The sequence below is a fragment of the Ascaphus truei genome, chromosome 5, assembly GCF_040206685.1.
Source record: "Ascaphus truei isolate aAscTru1 chromosome 5, aAscTru1.hap1, whole genome shotgun sequence".
Lineage (NCBI taxonomy): Eukaryota > Metazoa > Chordata > Amphibia > Anura > Ascaphidae > Ascaphus > Ascaphus truei.
Window position 1 is genome coordinate 24,155,645 of NC_134487.1, and position 15,068 is coordinate 24,170,712.

The following is a 15,068-nucleotide window of genomic DNA, read 5'->3' on the forward strand; positions in this document are numbered from 1 at the left end:
CGGGAGCTATTTTTGCCATCTGCATAGTCATTTATTTATTAGACACAGTATGTTTGTTAAGGATTTCTTGATATGTATGGATGTATGTATGCCCCTTTTCGTGTTCACACTCCCTAATCCCTTATGTGTTAGAATGATTGTTTTCCATATGGTTTTTATTTTTTCTGTCACGGTATGTTTTAATTATGTTTCATAATTAACAACTTGGTAGTGGGCACTTGTGTAGGTACATGAGTTGGGTCTGTTTACACATCTCCCCGTACATCTGGCTGTGCTGCATGCTGTTCATTAATAGACACCTTAGGCCTGTCACCATGGCGTCATGGACGCTTTTGGGAAGATGCAGGGTTAATAGTTATTGTCACTCTTGAGGGGTAGTGGGGTTGCCATGGTGACCGTTAATGCTTGGTTCTGCGCACGCGCATTAGTCTGGCAGTCCCGATCGTACTCTGTGGCACACATGGATGGTTACCTGCGTACTGGATAGAGGAACCAACTGTCGTGGTAGCGGATAGGTGCCCTGGGTGAGCATACTCTGTACCTTGATGTTACTATTTTACTCTGATAGGGGTTTAGGGGTTTGCCGTGTATTGTTGCACATTGCGCATGCACGGTCGCCATATTGGGTGAGGCGCATGAGTGCGGTCCAGATGGCTAGTTAGATCTTAGCCTCATCCCCCCCCTCCAAGATGGTGGCTATACAGCCTGAGCACCGGATGTCATACTCCTATGGGTGGAGCAGTCAACAGGTAATTGAGCACAGGTGTTTGGTCACAGGTGTTTGAGGGTATATATATGTCTGTGTGTCAGTCTGACGTTGCACTCCCCTTGAGAAAGGTTCCACTCCGGAACCGAAACGTCGGATTGGGCGGCTTGTTCATTTTGTATTGATGACTAATACAGACTTTTATGCCTATACTGATCTGAGTGCAGTCTTCCTTTACCGGACGTGAGAATGGTAATGTTATATATAAAGTTAAACAAACTATATATATATATATATATATTCATCCATTGGATGAAACGCGTAGGGTTTCCCGTGCACTCAGACTTTGTGAAGCAGTCAGTTCTCCTTGTGGACTCTCTGCCGTGAGACCAGGTGTGCTGTTACTGCGCCCTCCCGCCTGTGCGTCTTGCGTGGCCGCCGACTGCCACGGAGCCAGACGATCCTTCCCCCACTGCTGGATAGCTGAGGGAGCCGGTCCGTGACATCAGACGCCGCTTGTATGCGGAAGAAGAGGACGTGCAGCAGCTGACTGGAGCTTTCTTACTGCGTCTGAACCCAGAGTGGTTAAACTGCTATTATTTGTTATGGAGCATGTGAGTGTATTGGAGCCTCCTTGCTCGAGTGTTTTATATTAATTAAATTGTGTTGCACTATATTTTTTATTTTTTATTTACATATGCTGCCTTTATCGGTTTGAGATTCCATGTGATTTTTCCACCTTGGAGAGGAAGTTATTGCGCTCTGTGTCCTCCCCCATAGATCTACAGATATATCACTGAAGACAGCACAAAGCAAAATGCAAATCTATGCATTTAAACACATGCTGTATAGGCTTCATCTTTCTTGAGAATGAAATGTCATTGAATCATAAAAAGTTAATCACTAGTAAATTTACAAAGGCAAAATTCAAATGGAGGTTATGTTTAAAAGGGTCAAGGTAATGTTACAAGGCAATTGTAACGTACTGTACATGTAGAGGTTGATGCCACTAGCAAAGTACAGTTACAAAGTGCAGGGAGACAGTTTCAGGCGAGGAGAATCCGGCTTGTGCAGCCAACACAACATAGTTACATACAGTAGTAAACAAACACATTCCTCAAAGTGCAGGTCTCCTCTCGGACAGGTACAAAGTAGAGCTCTACTCACAAGTTCACAATGCAATTCTTAATTGATTGTAACATGCCAAGAACAGAGGAGAAACAGTGTTTCAGGTCCCATATGGACCTTTCATCAGGTGACATGATGAATAGTCCATATGGGACCTGAAATGTTGATTCTCTCTGTTCTTGGCCGTTACAATAAATGAAGAATTGCATTGTGAACTTGTGAGTAGAGCTCTACTTTGTACCTGTCCGAGAGGCGACCTGCACTTTGAGGAATGTATTTGCCACTAGCAAAGGCCCTGACCATGTCAATTTTCAGTTTGAAAGGCAGTGTCTCTAGTTTGTCAAACACACAGCTCATTTCTTCTCTAGCTGTTCATCCACAGATTGACTTGTCAGGTGGGATGTGGCTATAGGGTGCTCCTTGTGTCTAGGATTCATGCTACCTCCAGCTATGCATACCATGCACAATGCATATTTTTTGCACGATCATTTACTTTAACCCTCCGTGTGCTGGATGGGCAGAGTGCCAAGGAGCGTACACACGATCATGAGGTCACTGATGACGCAAACAGAAGAAACGATCACGCGATCAGAAAGCGCCGCAGGGGGCCATGAGCACAGGGGTGGCAGGACACCCCGGCACTGAAGGGGTTAACTATTTCATTATGCAAACACAAGAGGCTAGAGAGGGTGAAAACACCTCATCTCAGGAAGAATAGGCATGAGGGTTACAGGGCATCCCTAAATATTTAATTTGACATAAAAAGAACATGTGTAAAGATTTTCTAGCGTTGTTATAAATGTCCCGATTTTGTAACATTGCAGCTGCCCTTAGAAGATATCAAATCAGCAAATAATGTCAGCCAGTGAAGTGTGTGCTTCAGGAATCAAGTGATTGTATTAGCTGTTTGATTTCATTGAAGTGCTGTCACAAAAAAATAACAATTCAATTAACTTCTATTAGTGAAATAGTTAGTAAAAGTGCACTTTATTAACAACGTGGTAGGGTAATAGTGTCATTAGTGAGATTTTATTTATTTACATTTTGTCACGGTATAAAAACATTATATTTACTGTTTAGTAACAGCAATGGAAGTAGGAGGGGGGGGGAGCGGGTCAGCTGCCTGGGCACAGCAGTTTACAGTGGGCGGGTGGTTGGTTGGAGAAGAGAGGCAGAGGAGGAATGCAGCGGAGAAAGCGCAGTTGGTGAAAGTTGCCCCAGGCACAACAATACCTAGTTCCTCCTCTGTATGTTTGTATGTACTGTATGTATGTATTTATACTGTATATATATGTATATATGTACATATATATATATATGTATATGTGTGTACTACTAGTTAGTAGTATAATGGGTTAACAGCCTTAATGAATTAACTGTGTAGGATCACTGAGGTTACTCCCCTCTCCTGTGATGCAGGATGACTATGCAGAATGGGTTAGCCACTCCCTTGCATGTATTGTGACCAGTGATGTCACTATATGTAGAAAGAAGGATATATATAGATCCACCCTATGTTCTAGAAATAGGTTCCTCAGAGTTCAGACTGAAGACTCACTGTGACTCCTGTAAATAGGCGTGTGTGTATAGTTATGGGTATTAAGAATGTCATGTCCCCACGTATTGTTTTCAGTTAAGGAACATGCCCTATATACTGTAATTAGAGCCCATAGTAATGGCCCAAGATTGTTCTCTGGCCAGAAGAGCAGTAAGCATCTGCTCAGCAGGGAGTTCTCAGTCTCAGAGTAGAAGGGTCTATTGCAGGCATGGTCAACCTTTTTTTCAGGTGTCAATAAATTGGCACACCTTTTTAGGCGGGCCCTTTCCTACTGCCCCCTCTACACTATTCCTCTTTCCTCTCACTCACGCTCTCCCTCCTCTCACTCACACTCCCCCTCCTCCTCTCACTCATCCCCTCCTCCTCACTCACCCCCTCATGTCACTCACCCCTCCTCCTCACTCACCCCTCACCCCTCCTCCTCTTTTCACTCCCAACCTCCTCCTCTCACTCACTCTCCCCCTCATGTCACTCACCCTCCCCCTCCTGTCACTCACCCCTCCTCCTCTCACTCACCTCCTCTTTTCACTCCCACCCTCCTCCTCTCACTCACTCTCCCCCTCCTTTTACTCACCCCTTCTTCCTCTCACTCACCCCTCCTTCTCTCACTTCCTTTGACTCACCCTCTCCTATTCTTACTCATTCTCCCGCTCCTTTCACTCACCCCCTCCTCTCACTCAATTCCCCCCCCCCCCCATATCTCTCAATTACCTCACCTCCTCCTCTCTCCCTCAATTCCTCCCTGATCCTCCCTCCTCTCAGAAGTTTCCCTTGGGGGTGGGACCTGGGGCTCCGTTGGCAGATACAGAAGTTGGGCCCGACTTCTGTATGGGCCCAACTTCCGGCGCCGGCCGAGTGCACCAGCAGTAGGCGGTGGGGTAGGCGGGATATCGGGCCATTCCAAATGCAGTCTTACATGTCGGCCATCTTTGGTCTATAATTTCCTTTATGTTAGCCCATTGAGCTACGCCGTGTCATTTGCATATGTAGAAAAAGTCTGTATCACGCAGTGAATGCAATTGCATGTGAAAAGATCCTGTGGATGGCATTATTAGAATGCTCTTGTTTCTATAGTGTCTGTATAATTCTGTATACTTATAACACTTTGCCTCTTGTGCCCTCTTTTCTTATTTAATAAACTGCATGCATTCGGTCGAGCTATACATATATATCGCAGTACGTACAAAAAAACATATGCTATGACCTAGAAAAAATCCAGTTGTTCTCCGTCTTAGCAAAAAAATTCTTATTGGGTACGGAAATAATCATTTATTTTTATTTGCCCTTAATCAAATATACAAAATTGGTCTTATTTTTAATGTTCTTTGTCTTGTGTATAATAGCATCTACATATTGTACAAATTAAAACAAATACTTTCCACTGCTTCACTCGCTCAGGTAATTGCTTTGTAATCCTTACAAATTAAATGCCTTTCATCAGCACTTATTAAATTAAAGGCAATACGGTGTATAATATTTAAGGCAACTGAAACTAGAAGCAGGTCTTGAATATATATTTGTGGTTTTATTTTTCAATAAGGGCACTGCCCTCTACCGGAGAAAGCTGAAAAGAGACATACAACCTTCACAGCTGTACTCTGTAAAAAAATACAATTGAGTAAAAAGAAATACAACACAACTGAAGCATAAAATTGTACATATACAGAGATAAAAAAAAAAGTGTCCAGTCACGCTAATCATAAACTTGAATACAAAGTTGCGGAGTGAAAAACAGGTGTAAAGAGAGATTTTAGGGATGCACAAAAGATCAGCTTTAATTATTGCATTTTATTTCCTCTCCCTCTTACTGCTGGTTTGGAAACTGAGAGATGAGCCACAACTACTTGTATTTCTGTCTGAACCCAGCCAAGCCCCTATCATAAGGATAATTGAGCTGCTGCTGCTGCCTCTCTGGTCCCTATGTATAACCTTGGCTTCCATGCAGGTTCCGGGGCCCCGCCGCCTCCCTACTCTGTGATATTATAAGAGCATGCAGCTCATGCAGGTTCCAACCTCCCCTCCCTGTCCCCGCACCCCGGCGGACTTCTTCACTCTGGCTGCATCCTTGTACGCTGGGAGCAGGTCCAGCCCACATGAAAGGAGCCTCCTTGACGTGCACAGTTTTTTTTTTGGTGCAATGCGAATTATCCCCCAAGTCATTCACTTAGGGGGCTTGACAGGCACAGAAGGGAGCAGGCAGCGTGAAACAGCATATATCTACTTGTATATTCCCATCACTACCTGGGTGTCCCAGTGCTGTGGTTATATAGACCCTGAGAGGCAACAGCAGGGGGAGCCTAGCAAGCAACTCCAAAGCAGCACCACCCCCTGCTCCTGTCTGATCATACATCCATGTATTGTTCTCTATAGGGAAGGCACTGCCTGCAAACTGTCATAGGAGTTTACCGTCTCTACACCTCTGCTGACTGCATTGGGAAGCTGCACCAAGAGAAACCCCACACTTTCTGTCCCCTGCAGATGTTCTCAGCCCAGTAGGAGTCACCCAGCCCATCTGGTGCATATACCTGGGAAGCAGGGTTTGCTGGTGCCTTCTTGGGGGTGGGGGATCTACTGAGAAGACTGTGACATAATTACACCCCAAGAGAAAAAACATCTGCAAGAGAGAGGAGGAAGTACACCAGCAAAAAGTGCATGGTTGAAACAAAGTAGCAAGAGAAAGGCAGCTGTGCTGATCTGCTGTGGCTGGGCAAGGCAGGAAGTCTGAGCGGAGGAGTTGAAGGTAGACCAGGGGAAGGGTGGCATTAGAAGACCACGCAGGACTCGGGTTGTTGGTGAGATCTTTTCCTTGTGGCCATGGCTCGGGAGAACGGGGAGAGCAGCAGCTCCTGGAAAAAACAAGCGGAGGACATCAAGAAGATCTTTGATTTCAAGGAGGTGCTGGGCACGTAAGTGTTGGCAGGTGGGATAGTGGGATGGTGGGATGGTGGGATGGTGGGTGGCTGTGTGGGGGTCTCTGGGGTGTGGCGGTGCGGGTCCAAGTTGGAAAGGAATTGGGATGAGAAAGGCAGAGGGCAGGTTATTGCAGTAAGAAGTGACAGTGCTAATGTTTGCAGGGAGCATGGTGTGTGGCTCTGTACATGCACAGTGTGAAGTGTCACTGTGTCACACAGCCACAGACATTGGGGACAAAACAAATACATTTGTAGGTGTTTTTTTTGTGTATGTTGGCAGGTATGTACATTGTACATGACAGGGCACTTTTGCAGGGAAAGTTATTGTATGTAAGTGTCAGATATCTGGGAGTGGGGAGATATTTTTGCAGTGACAGTAATCGTCTGGCCCAAAGAGTTCCCAATCTGTACTGTACAGGGAACCAAATAACTCACGTGGGCTGGCCAAGGTGACAGATAATTCTCTGCACTGCGTGGTGTGTATCTCTATATACGTGTGTAAGTGTATATATATATATACATATACACATACATGTGCATGTCTCTGTCTGTATATATAAATATATATGTGTGTGTGTGTGTGTGTGTGTGTGTGTGTGTGTGTGTGTGTGTGTGTGTGTACGCACTATGTATAGACATACATACATATACACACATGGATATATGTGTGTTATACATATATACAGTATATACACATATCCGTGTGTGTGTATGTGTATATATATATATACTCTAGATCTGCGTATTATATATGTATATATATATATATACTCTAGATCTGTGTATTATATATATATATATATATATATATATATATATATATATATATACATGTAAAGGTATCAGTACCGTGTTAGCCTGGTATCTGATGGTCTGCCTGGTAAGGAGTTCTGTATATATATATAAACAGAACTCCTTACCAGGCAGATCATCAGATCCAGGACCACGCAGCAAAGAAGCGACAGCACTCGTTGTAAAGTCCAAAAAGATGTATTGTATGAACAGGCACAGTCAACTGACGTTTCGGTCCTAACAACAGGACCTTTCTCAAGGGAGCACTCCCTGAGTTTTGGACTTTACAACGAGTGCTGTCTCTTCTTTGCTGCGTGGTCCTGGATCTGATGGTCTGCCTGGTAAGGAGTTCTGTTTTATATTTTTACCTATGGGACAAGCACCCCACTTACCCATTCATGTGAGTGCCATCTGGTTCTTTAAACTATATATATATATATATATATATATATATATATATATATATATATATATCTATGTATATCTATATACTGTAAACACAGATCTAGAGTGTATATATATATGTATATATATATATATATATATATATATATATATATATATATTACATTGCACACACATTCACACGTGTGTGTATTTGACAATCATGTTGCAAGCACTGGGCAAAGTTACACCAGGCGCACAGCCTGTTTGCTGAGAATGAAAGAATGGATTAACAAATGCAAGGAAGCAGAAATCCAGCTCCTGTGATACACTTTTGCATGTGTTGGTACCATGGCAATAAAGCTCTGCATGAGTTGGGTTTCCTCCAGATCACTGCTAGGGTGTGGGATTATGAGGTGGTAAACCATGACTACAAACACGCTTGCCATTCAAGCTTTTGAATGGAGAGTTAAGAGTCATTACTGGGATAAGTGACATTTAACCCCGTTCAGCGCTGGTGGAGATTGCAATGCATTGTGTTGAACTTCCCTTAAGCTCTGCCAGATCAATGGGTAAATACAAAATGTTTATTTCTGACACCTAGGACCTAGCCACAAAAGCCAAGACCATCTGTAATGCGTACAATGCGTGTCATCCTTGTAACTGCAAGGCAAACAAGTGTAAAACATATGGGGCTATGTTACTAAGCAGTGCTATGCCATAAAATATTTACAGTCCATTCACTTATATGGTTCATAAGGTGTCTCCCAGTGTGGATTAGCAATGTTTAGTACATATGGCCCATTATCTCTATCCATCCTGCAAAGGGTAAACTCATAACGTAAATAATGCCCTTTACATCTATCCCTCCTGCAAAGGGTAAACTAAATGTCATGTATATCACAGCCGGCCTCTGAAAGGCAGGACACGTGTAATCTATGTGCCATTCAATGTATAAAGTGGGAAATATTTACCATGCCATTAAGCCTTGGAATGTAATCTCCGTGCCAGTCCGTCCGCAAAGTGTAAAGAACGTGTACATTTTATTCTAGTCGCTTAGTAAATTGTAAAAAATAAATAAAATAAACACCATGTAGGGAGTCGGGTAATAATCTTTCTTTGGACCTATAATAAGGCCGTTCTTGGGGAAAAACAAACTGTACAACGTTTGTTAAAAGAAAATAATCCCATGGTTTTCAAAGGGAGTTTCTGGTTCGATACATCTGGTGTATACTGAATGTTTCACCTGCACCAGGTTAGTACCCAAGTGATGTTGATACATGATCCTGGTAGTATTTATTGTATGTTACCCTCTTTGCTTCCCCAGTTTGCTGTGCTGCGGCATCTTGATTCCTTACCCATTGAAGCATCACAGGCTTGTATTTGCCTCCGCTTTGCACATCATGCTCTGTGTAGCTGTAATTCACTCTGACTTCACCGAATCGCCCAGAGCTGACTAATCAGAGAAGAAGAAAATCAGGCAGGCATCGGAAGTGCACTGGATGTGGGTTTTTTGTTGCACTGCAGTTCACATATCCTTTTCTCTATTTAGCAAGTAAAAATATCACTTGTGAGCACTTTCATGTCTGCAGCCCTGTCTTTCACCATGATCTTATAGCATACAATGCTTCCACTGCAGCCAGGGATTCTGGGAAATGACATGCAAACGAGCGCACAGTATTATCATTTGCTTCAAATCTAGTTTAACATGGACCCCTATAAGCGTATGCCTGCTGCATTACACAGCTTTCCAGCACGTCCTGGGTAAAAGAAGGGCATAGCCAGTAACCCTACTCACAGACAGCTGTTTAGACCATTTGGGTCTCACCTGTGCAATGATGATTATACTGGCTTTGCAATTTGAAGCTGTGATAGGTTTCAACCACATAAGTTAAGGTGGGTAAAAAAAAAGTGACAAACACTTCCACCGTACAGTGTAAAAGCAAATACAAATATCACTTGTGAGCACATTGACATATCTCAGACAGGTATGAAACCCTGTCTCTCCCTATTGTCTCCCAGCATACAGCGCTCCCACTGCAGCCGGGGATTATTTAGCAAACAGGCACACTTGTCTTTCCTGATTGAAAGTAAAACACAACGCAAACGATTTTTGCATCTGGTATGGTGATACACAGAGCAGTAACGTAAGCAATGTATCGTAAGAATAGTTATGTATATACACTTATGCATGTTTTACTAGACATAAGTGTATATACTATACACCATGTATGTATATGTGTAAATACATCTGTGTAGCATATATATATATATGCAGGGGAGAACCATCGGCCCGAGTGGCCTCCTCTTTAAGCGTTGTGACGTCACGTGGAAACGTGTTTCCGTGTTTCCGTGACAACGCACCACCATGTGACGCCACATCATGGCAACGCGGTGCCATTGGATGTCGCGACGCTGCAACAGGAGGAGGGTGACACAGCGGGAGAAGGTAAGAAACCTTTGCAGGTGCCCCCCACACTCCCCCGGCAATCAGTTTCATTGTTATGGGGAAGAGAGCACGGCCTCAATAGCTGCAACACCGGCTCACCGGGGCAAGTCCCAACGCCCGATAGGGCAATCCGCCCCTCTGTAACTATGTATAATATATGCCTGTATATGTGTAAATGCATCTGCATATGTGTATGTATATATACACATATATATATATATATATATATATATATATATATATATATATATATATATATACACACACACATACACATCTATATATATATATATACACATACATACATACATACATACATATATATATATATATATATATATATATATATACACATACACATCTATATATATATATACACACACATACATACATATATATATATATATATATATATATATATATATATATACACACATACACATATATATATATATATATATATACATACACATACATACATACATACACAAATACAGAGGACTATATACATAGCTAATACAGTATATATCTCCAGTATATGTACACACACACTATGGTGTGTGTATATATAGTACTATGGTAACTATACATAGTGTTCATAGCACTAAAGGAAAATGCCTGACAGTGTCCTCTAAAAGCTCCCATACTTTGGTAGCATGCTGTTTTTCATATTTCCTTATCAGTTTAAGAAGGCTTCTTCCTCTGTCTCTGGCTCCAAGCTTCATAAATCCGGGAGCATTAAGTGCTTGATAGACACAAGCTTTCAGGCCACGCTGAGAAACAAGAGCCTCTAATTAATGTATCTTCTTTGTTGAAGTATTTTTTATTTCTGCCCAATTGTTTACATTTTGGAAGTTCGATGGATTAGTTGAATGCACATTTGCAGATTCCCCGATCACTGCTATTGATTAGATTTTTACAATAGCGTACACGTTTGCAGTCTTGATGTCGCATGAACAGTCGAGTGTTGTTTTCATCAAACATCTTATTTATTTGTTATTTATTTTTTTGCTATTGAGTGAAAAACAGTTGACACTCGTATTTGAGAAACATTTTAATGCATACAATAAATACAAATACCCCTTTTCCTATTGTTACTTTTATATCTGAAGCGCTTATTCCCATTATGTGTTATAATGTGTCACATGTATTACTGCTGCGACGCGCTATGTACCTAGATGGCGCTATACAAATAAAGATATATACATATAAATACGCGGTGACTTCTTTTTAGACATCATATCACCAACTACTGTAGTTGTTTACTACACATTTATTTTTTAGTTTACTTTCTTCCGACTTTGAGTAAAAGTGCAATACAGCGCAGCCGGCAAATATATATAAAATATACATCTTTTGAAAAAAATGCATTAATATAATCAGTGGTCGACAAATCACCAAAATATCTACTCGCCGAACAAAAAAATCTACTCGCCACCTAGTACCACACGTGTGCTGCTTGGGCCAATAGGAGCTCGCCACGATGTTAAATCCACTCGCCCGGGGCGTGCAGATGTATAGGTTTGTCGAACACTGAGTATAATTGTATTTCTTAGTAATATTCAGTCACCTTTCAGGTGAAAATGTTACATTCTATTGAGAATTAAAACCTTTTTTTTTTTAAATCCCTACTGGTTACCCTACCCCGTACTCGCACTTCTGTTTCCCACATCCAGGGCTGGTCACATCATGTGACTACATAAGCCGGGTGTACCGCACCTCAAAAGGCTTCAATGGTTCTGCGAACTTTTAGTGTTTCCATAGTAACCAAACCATTTGGAGCTTTTTTTTACAATCTTTACCTAACCTCTGTATCGATCAGCATAATCTTTTCAGCTATGGGGAACCTCGGTTTTCCCAGATATGTAGAGATGAGGGTACCAGGGCTCCCTCATCCAGATATCGCTGCCAGTATTGTCCAATAAGAAGCCACCACAGCCATATTTGTTCCACATGGAGAACTTTAAAACTGGTTCTTTCTCTGGAAAATATCTGAAGAACAAGGAGGTCTTCAGAGCTTGAAATGGCACGGCCCAGAACTGGAGAACCTCTCGGTTCCAATGATGTCAAAATAAATAAGCGTCCCATCTGTATTTAAAAAAAATTAAGATAGCATAAAATTCTCAGAATTACTGCCTTAAGATAATTAACACTGATTTGAAAAAATAATTGAAAAAATAATTGCAGATAGAAGAACAGATAAGTCAGTCATTTTTACTACGGTGCTACTGCCACATAAAGTCCTCCCTTTGCCCTTTTATTCTCTCCAAACCTCTATGTTGGCTCTGGCCATGTCACACACTCCTGAATTGCGTACTGTCACTCACCCCTGGCATTTGTCATCCAACCCAGAGTATATAAATACAGTGGCGAGAAAAAAGTTTGTAAAACAGTTAGGATTTTCACATATTTCACATATTGCAAACCTAAAATGTTATCAGATCTTAATTTAAGTCCTACTAATGGATAAAGATAACCTGGTCAAACAAATTAAACAAAAACATGATACCTTTCCAACATTTATTGATCCACAAATGATTAAACATTAAATGTCTATGTGTGAAAAAGTATGTGAACCTTTAGATTCAGTACCTGGTGGCGCCCCATTGGGCATGAATAACTTCAACTGAACATTTCCTGTGAATGCTGATCAGTCTCTCACATCGGTTTTGAGGAAGTTTGGCCCATTCCTCCATTCAGACCTGCTTCAACCCATGACATGTGAGGCGACCTTGCATGGACAGCTCATTTCCGGTCCTGTCGCAATATTTGTAGAAAAAAGATCAAGGACTCCGCGCTCTGCTGTATGATGTAGGTTCAGTAGGAGACAGATTCCGGGCGTATGGAGTCACTCCCCAATAACTCCTAAGCGAAATAGCCTGAAAATATTTTCTCATAAAAACGATACAAATAAGCACCCAGCACACCGGGGGTCAGTACAAATATAGTGTTAATATTTATTGCAGGTTCACTGAACCTGACGGTAAAATAACCAATATATAACAAAATATAATCTAAACACAGTCACCTAAGTGACAAAGGAAACTAGTGAAACCAACATAATAATATGGGCATTAACAGCTAACAATAAAACCCACATTGCTACATACAGTATGCCATATAAATGGTAGTCAAATGATAATATGGAAAAAAAATAATATATATATATAAAATCAAAAAAATACCAGGGGGTGGGGAGATACTGACCAGGGAATTGGAATAGCGGGATGCCAAGGACGACGCTGATTTGACTGTCTAGACTGCACCTTCACTTGGTAGTGTGGATCCTCTGCTGCCGCTTCCTGGTCTCTGCCCCAGCCAATGGGTGAACGCGCTGGAATAGCCTCACGTGACATCAACGTGTTTCTCAACAGCGTGCTTCGTCAGAGGGGGTCTGCCCCAATATTTCAATGGGGTTTAGGTCCGGACTTTGACTAGGCCATTCTAAAATGCCAAAGCTCTTCCTCTGCAGCCATTCTTTTGTAGATCTGCTTGTATGTTTAGGATCATTGTCTTGCTACATGACCCGCTTCTGCTTCGGCTCACAGATGGATGGACTGACATTCTCCTCTAGAATCTTCAGATACAATACAGAATTCATGGTTGTGTCAATAATGGTAAGCCGTCCAGGTCATGAGGCACCAAAGCAGCCCCAAACCATCACACTCCAATCACCATGCTTGACGGTTGGAATTATGTTCTGCTGTTTCAACGCAGTTTGGTTTTCAAACATAACGATTCTCATTGAGACCAAAAAGTTCTACCTTTGACATCTGTCCAGAGAACGTTGTTCCAGAAGTCTTGTGGATCATCTATGTGCTCTTGGCGAACTTCAAACGACAGCAAAAACACCATTCTTGTTCAGTCTTTTTCTGATAGTTGAGTCATGAACACATTAGCCAAGGCGAGAATGGTCTTCAGATTCTTGGATGTTACTCTGGGTTCTTTGTAACTTCATGGATGATTTGCTGGTTCGTTCTTGGAGAGATTTTGGTAGGACGACTGCTCCTGGATAGAGTGACTGTAGTCTTGAACGTTCTCCATTTGTCTGGCAGTGGATTGGTGGAGCCTCAAAGCCTTAGAAATGGCTTTGTAACCCTTTCTAGACTGATTATCATCAATAACTGCTTTTCTGAGATCCCCAGAGATTTATTTTGATCGTGGCATTACATTTCCATTATTTATATAGGGTGGGGTCTACCAAACATATAACTAGGAGAAGAATAATTAGCGCAACAGAAAAAAATATATGCTAATCTTTTGGAGGATTTAGCTTCTTATAAAACATTTTATCTTGTCAACTGTAATTATATTCTTTAATTCCTGTGCCACATAATTTAAAAACCGAGAAGCCGCGATTGTTGCTTAAAATGTAGGTTTTTCTTGTTTTGTTGTAACATGATTTTGTTTTAACAGCGTTGGAAGCAGTGGGCTCTCCAGAGCTGAACCGCAATACTTTCAGCTCTGGGGTCTCCCGCGTTCCCAGGATAACTGTGGTACCAGTGGAGATACTGGTGTGTTACTCCAATTTCAGAGTTCAATACGGCGCCAAATTTCATAGGCCCTGTGGACCAATAGGAGGCTGCAACGTCATCTGTTGCTTCTTCGTATTGGACAACCATTTAAATGTCCAGTTTAACAACACCAGTAAATATCTCAGGGTCTCTGGAGCTGAAAATAATACTGGGCAACTCTGAAGAAAATAAACCCTGGGTTCTAATACTGTTAAAAAAATAATCATTTTAGGTGGACAGCGACTTTAAAGTCATAGATTGTGCCCACTTTTAACATGGTTGTGTCTTCCTCTTATAAAAGAAGTGAAGGGGTTTTTATTGAAATGCTGATGGGATCATTTCTAGTAAGAAAATAAAACTTATTTCTGTATGTTTTGATTTCCTGTGTTCCCCCCCAAAAAAACATTTTGTACGATGTGCACTTTTTTTTGTTGGAAAATTCAAAAGTGCGAAAATTAATTTTCAAGAATAAAACTTCATACAAATATTGCTTTCTCATTTGCTCTATTGTTTTGTTAAAAATAAGGGACACATTATTGCAGTTTATTTGACAGTGATTTTCAACCCTCTTGTCGCGGGGAATGCCAGACAATGTATGTGACATTATAGAAATGACCAAGGTATT

At 41.6% G+C, this 15,068-nt stretch overlaps 1 protein-coding gene across 1 annotated transcript in view; it reads left to right on the top strand.

The window, feature by feature from the left end:
• The first annotated feature begins 5,432 nt into the window (after positions 1 to 5,432).
• Positions 5,433 to 15,068, top strand: part of CAMK1D (calcium/calmodulin dependent protein kinase ID) — a 364,601-nt gene continuing 354,965 nt past the window's right edge. Inside the window, exon 1 of the mRNA XM_075599490.1 lies at positions 5,433 to 6,298. Coding sequence (XP_075455605.1) covers positions 6,207 to 6,298 — 92 coding nt within the window. The 5' untranslated portion in view covers positions 5,433 to 6,206. The remainder of the gene's footprint in view (positions 6,299 to 15,068) is intronic.